Below are 5,104 nucleotides of genomic sequence, written 5' to 3'. Positions count from 1 at the left end.
TGCTGAGTTTTCTTCTTACAAGAGAGATATGATATGTTACAGATGTACATATAAGAAATGAATTTCCAGAAAGGAACCTTCTGTTTCCTCACCGCTCAGCCACGAAGTCCACCCCGATTGCACTGCCTGTGATAATCTTTACCGTGAGTGGTGAAGTCCTATTCCATTCCATTTTTCTAGGGACTTAGGTTCTCCTTGATCCATCACTGATCCTATAGGAGAAATGAAAACCCAGACAGAAACTCATCCTGAGGACCCCGTCTCTGTCACTGAAGAGGGCTCAGGGTTGATTGGGGGCTATCGTAGACATACCTGACTGCATGTGGCTGTGAAATGGTCTTGGTGTTCCACGATGCAGGACAATTTCTACCTGGTCTCACATCATTGTGTGTTGTGCACAACCAGTCCTCAATAAATCTTTGCTTTGTTAAATCGTAAAATATAATTTAGAGCCAGAAGAGCCCTCAGAAACTTTTTAGTCGAACTTCATGTTACAAAACAAAGGCTGAATCCACGATGCCAGTAGGAAGTAATAAGACAGCAACTGAGCTGGGAATAGAAAGAAACTGGATCTCATTAATTCCTCTTTAGGATTCTTTTCCCTGCTTTCTTCCTGCGGGACCATCCTACTGAACAATGAGCTGGCTAATGCCAGCCCCTTCACTTAGATCTCTGCAGTTTGGGTCTGGGAAAACTGTGGCCTAACAGTTTGACCACTGGAATGAAGAATTCTAATTGGTGTAAACGTTGACTCTTTGGGCAGGAAAGGAGACAGGCTGAGCCATTGTCATTATTGGCAAACCAAGTCCATCACGCACTGGCTCCTGTAGAGTAAGCCAAAAAGGATAGTGCCCTCACCAACACCCCAATGTATTTCTAAGGGTTTTTCTAGAAGTTGCAAATATGTTTATTATCCCATTATCCCATTTCTGAAAGGCAGCACATGAATAGAGAGCATCATTAACACACTGTTGTAAAGAATCTGGAGCCTAGGGAGAACATTGTCATCATGCAGCTGGCAGTCCTCGGAGGTTCTAGAAGAAGCCTCTCCAGATCAACACTTTGATGATGAGTCAGACAATAGCCAATGAAGTAGTAATGGGGCTGCAAATTTTGTCCAGGGCATCACTATACCTGTGCTAGACTTAATATGTGGAACACTATGCTGAGCAGAGTAGAGTTAAATAATAACATTCCATCCTAGATCCATAACTCAAGAGGGCAAATATTGATCTGAAGTTTCTGGTTTCTAAGAAGAGGAAATTTGCTCGATGTAAGATTTGGAAGTTCTATCTTATGGAAGATGAATGAGAGAAGAGAGGAAGATCTTAAGAATGGAAAAGTTTTATGTACGTAAAAATACATTTATATTTACATGTTGATTTGTGATTCTTCACCCTAGCTAAAGAATCTTTAAATCCTTAAGGGTGTGAAATGAGGATGAGGGATTATGCTTTTTCCCCATAACAGGGGAGGATCAGTGAGTACAGATCACAGGAAAGGGGCTTTCATATCTGGAAATGAGGTAATCTTGGTTTGCCAGGGACCGTTTCTCATGATCAGTTCTTTAGGGTCAGTTTCTATATGTACTATTTCCCTAGCAGACACAGGCAATATTAAGCCATCCCTAGATTTTTTTTTCTTACGGAGGTAATTGGAAAATACAAAGTTATTAAAGGAGATAAAAAAGAGTTTTTGACAGAGGGAGATAGTTCTGGAAGTTTATAGGACTGAGGTATTCTATCATGTCTTTGAAAAGAACATTGTAGTGGAGTTTATGAGAAAAATGATAGAGTCGAGACCGGAGCCAGCACTAGCGAAGGCAGCAGAAATCCATGCCAAGAGAGTTAGCGTATACTGCAGAGGCAATTCCACTAAGGATGTGAGTCAGTCACCGCATTTAGGACATGCCCTCCCTTTTGATATCAGAAAATAAAAACACCTGTAGAACAAATTTACATATAGCTACATTTTCTGAATCTGCAGCCTGATATGTTCTGATAATTCCTAATCTTTCTCTCAATACTATGCTGTATATAATTCACATAGCAATAGCAATAGATTTCTTAAAACAGGTCAGATTTCTCCTTGCAAATCAACCGAATCTATGGGTCAGACTGTTTCCCATCTCATGGAACTTCCCGTTCCTCCTTCCTTATCATTGTAATTCAAACCTTTACTTCTTGTCACAGTCATCTCTACTGAAGGAAGTTTGCACATTCTGACTTTGGTAGGTACTGTCAATTTTCTGGGAATAACAAGGTCATGGGCAAAACATGCTTAGAGGAGCAGAATCTGAAACAGTAAGTATTTAAAATATCAAATGATCTTCTCTCTTACAAGTTTCTTTTAGAAAGAATTTTTCTCCATAACCGATAAATGAGGATATAGATTTGGCTGAAGAAAAAAAAGGTTTATATTTTCTTTGTTTAAGAGACCTAGTCCCCCATCGAATAAATAGCAACAGCATCTGTCTCTTTCCAAGATATAGACAATGACTCCGCAGAGGGCAGACATAGAAATCGTGATCTCAACATCTAACTTAATCTCTGATCTAAGACTTTATTTGTTTGACCTATTGCTGCCTCTTCATGTCTGAGTCCCTCATAGGCACAGGGTAAGAGAACATTGAACCAGCAAGTTCAGTAGTTATGGATGTGACCACAGGGTGGTAGTGGTTTGCTGTTAGTGCAGAATATGTGGATTCTGAATGAGTCATCTGTGGCAGAAGAAGAGCCTTTTCCCTATTGGCTGGGCAGAGAATGTGAGAAACCCATGTTTGTTAGAGAAAAGAAGGACAGCCTGATAACAGAAGTAGCTCAATTGGCTGGAGATTGCAAGTCTATAATTGATCTAAATTGGGAAGAATGCTGAAGACATCCATTGGAGCTTTATTTGTGTTCTTGTGGCTGCAACTGGACTGTGAGTTGAGGGTTTATGGGAAACAGGGTATATTAGTGGTTATTCTTTAGAAGCTAAGGAAGAGACTGGCTTTATTCAGATTCCTTCTAGTTACTATAGAAGAGGAAATGTATATTCTGGACAGTAATAATCTGGCATACTTTCATCTTTCTCTGACTTTTTCTTTCTGCATAGGGGTCATCCGAGGAGAGAAAGTGGATCAGCATCCTTCTACCCTGAGTGTCCAGGAGGGAGACAGTTCTGTTATCAACTGTACTTATTCAGATAGTGCCTCAAACTACTTCCCTTGGTATAAGCAAGAAGCTGGAAAAGGTCCTCAGCTCATTATACACGTTCTTTCAAATAAGAATGAAAACAAAGATGGAAGATTCACTGTTTCACTGAGGAAGGCAGAGAAACAGTTCTCCCTGCACATTGAAGCCACCCAGCCTGGAGACTCAGCTGTCTACTTCTGCGCAGCGAGTCCACAGTGCTTCCCAGGCACCTGCAAGCTGTGCGCAAACCTGCGAGTGGAGTAGCGCCCCCTTCTTTGAAGGGACAGAACTTCTAGCACAGCGTTTGTCAGATTTGGTAGTCAAGTGAAAACTATTGTGTTGTTTTTAAAAGCACACAATAAAAAGGTTAGGTTTAAGATGACCCAGAAAGAACATTTTAGTGGATGACTGTTTAGTGGATTTTTGAGATTTAGGCTTCGATAATGACTTTCAATTTACTATTCAGGCTCTTCTCATATAAATAAATCCTGAGTATTTCTATTATGAATGAGCTTTGAATTCTTGTTTTCAAAAATTTCATATGTTATTTTTGGCCAGTTATAAAATGTTACATGGTCAATGTAGAAAATGTATAAAATATAAATACGTAAAATCGATAATTCTATAGCCAGTTAATTTATTGCTCATATTTGATGTATAGTTTTATAAATTCTAGTAAAATTAAGAATCTGATTTTTTCACTTAATAGTAAATCTTGAATTGTGTGTTCCAAATTTTATCTTCTCCTCTAACATCTGATTTTTAATAGTCCTGTGAGCATATCATAAACCAAAATTCCATTTGTATTTTCTTCCTCTCTATATATTTGTAATAAAATTTGTCAGCTGTTCTATATGCTTTGAGCACTTTATTTATTCAAATACTATTTTATTTTTCTGTTACAGTTGACATAGGTTCTTATATTAGTTTTGGTTGTGCAACACAGGGATTAAACATTTATAAAACTTAAGAAGTGACCTCTCAGATAAATCTAATACCCGTCTGACACCACACAGTGTTATTACAATATTATTGACTATATTCCCTAGGCTATACTTTATATTCCTTGACTTTTTTGTAACACCAATTTGTACTTTTGAATTCCTTCTCCATTTTCACCATGCTCTCCCAACCCCTCCCATCTGGCAACTATCAATAGGTTTTTTGTATCTATGAGCTTAATACTGTTTTGTTTATATATTTGGATTTTTCAGATTCCACGCGAATGTGAAATCATGTGTTATTCGTCTTTGTCTGCTTTATTTCACTTAGCAGAATATCCTCTAGGTTCATACATGCTGGCCCAAGTGGTACGTTTTCATTCATTTTTTATGGCTGAGTGATATTCCATTGTATATATTTATCACCTCTTCTATACTTATTCACCCATTGATGGACACTCAGGTTGCCTCCATATCTGGGCTAATGTAAATAATGCTGAAATGAACATATGGATGCACATGTCACTTTGAAGTAGTGTTTTTTTGTTTTTTTTTTTTGTCCAGATAAATACCTGAAAGAGGGATTACTGGGTCCTTCTTTGTCTCTTGTTAAAGCCTTTTTTAAAGTCTATTTTGTCTGTATAACTACTTCTACCCCAGGTTTTCTTGTTCATTTCCATTTTCATGACATATGTTTTTCTATTCCTTTACTTTCAGTCTGTGTGTGTCTTTTGATATGAAGTGAGTCTCTTCTGGGTAGCATATGAAAGTGTCTTGTTTTCTTATCCATTCAGCCACCCTATGTGTTATGATTGAAGCATTTAAACTATTTATATTTAAAGTAATTGTTGATAGATAAGTAATTATTGCCATTTTTAAAATGTTCTTCTGATCCTTCAAGAGAAGCTACAATCTATTATTATTATTATTATTATTCATTATTATTTTCAAGTATACAGTACATTGGTTATACATTTATACAGTTTA

At 37.5% G+C, this 5,104-nt stretch overlaps 1 gene segment (V, D, J or C); it reads left to right on the top strand.

Annotated features, from left to right (window-relative positions):
- The first annotated feature begins 2,731 nt into the window (after positions 1 to 2,731).
- LOC120592270 (T cell receptor alpha variable 13-1-like) lies at positions 2,732 to 3,440 on the top strand. The segment is given in 2 exon segments: positions 2,732 to 2,922; positions 3,097 to 3,440. Coding segments are annotated over 2 exon segments (399 nt in total).
- The last annotated feature ends 1,664 nt before the right edge of the window (positions 3,441 to 5,104 follow it).

Source organism: Pteropus medius, unplaced genomic scaffold, assembly GCF_902729225.1.
Source record: "Pteropus medius unplaced genomic scaffold, Ma_sr-lr_union100, whole genome shotgun sequence".
NCBI classification, from domain to species: domain Eukaryota; kingdom Metazoa; phylum Chordata; class Mammalia; order Chiroptera; family Pteropodidae; genus Pteropus; species Pteropus medius.
This window is presented reverse-complemented; position numbering and strand designations above follow the sequence as displayed.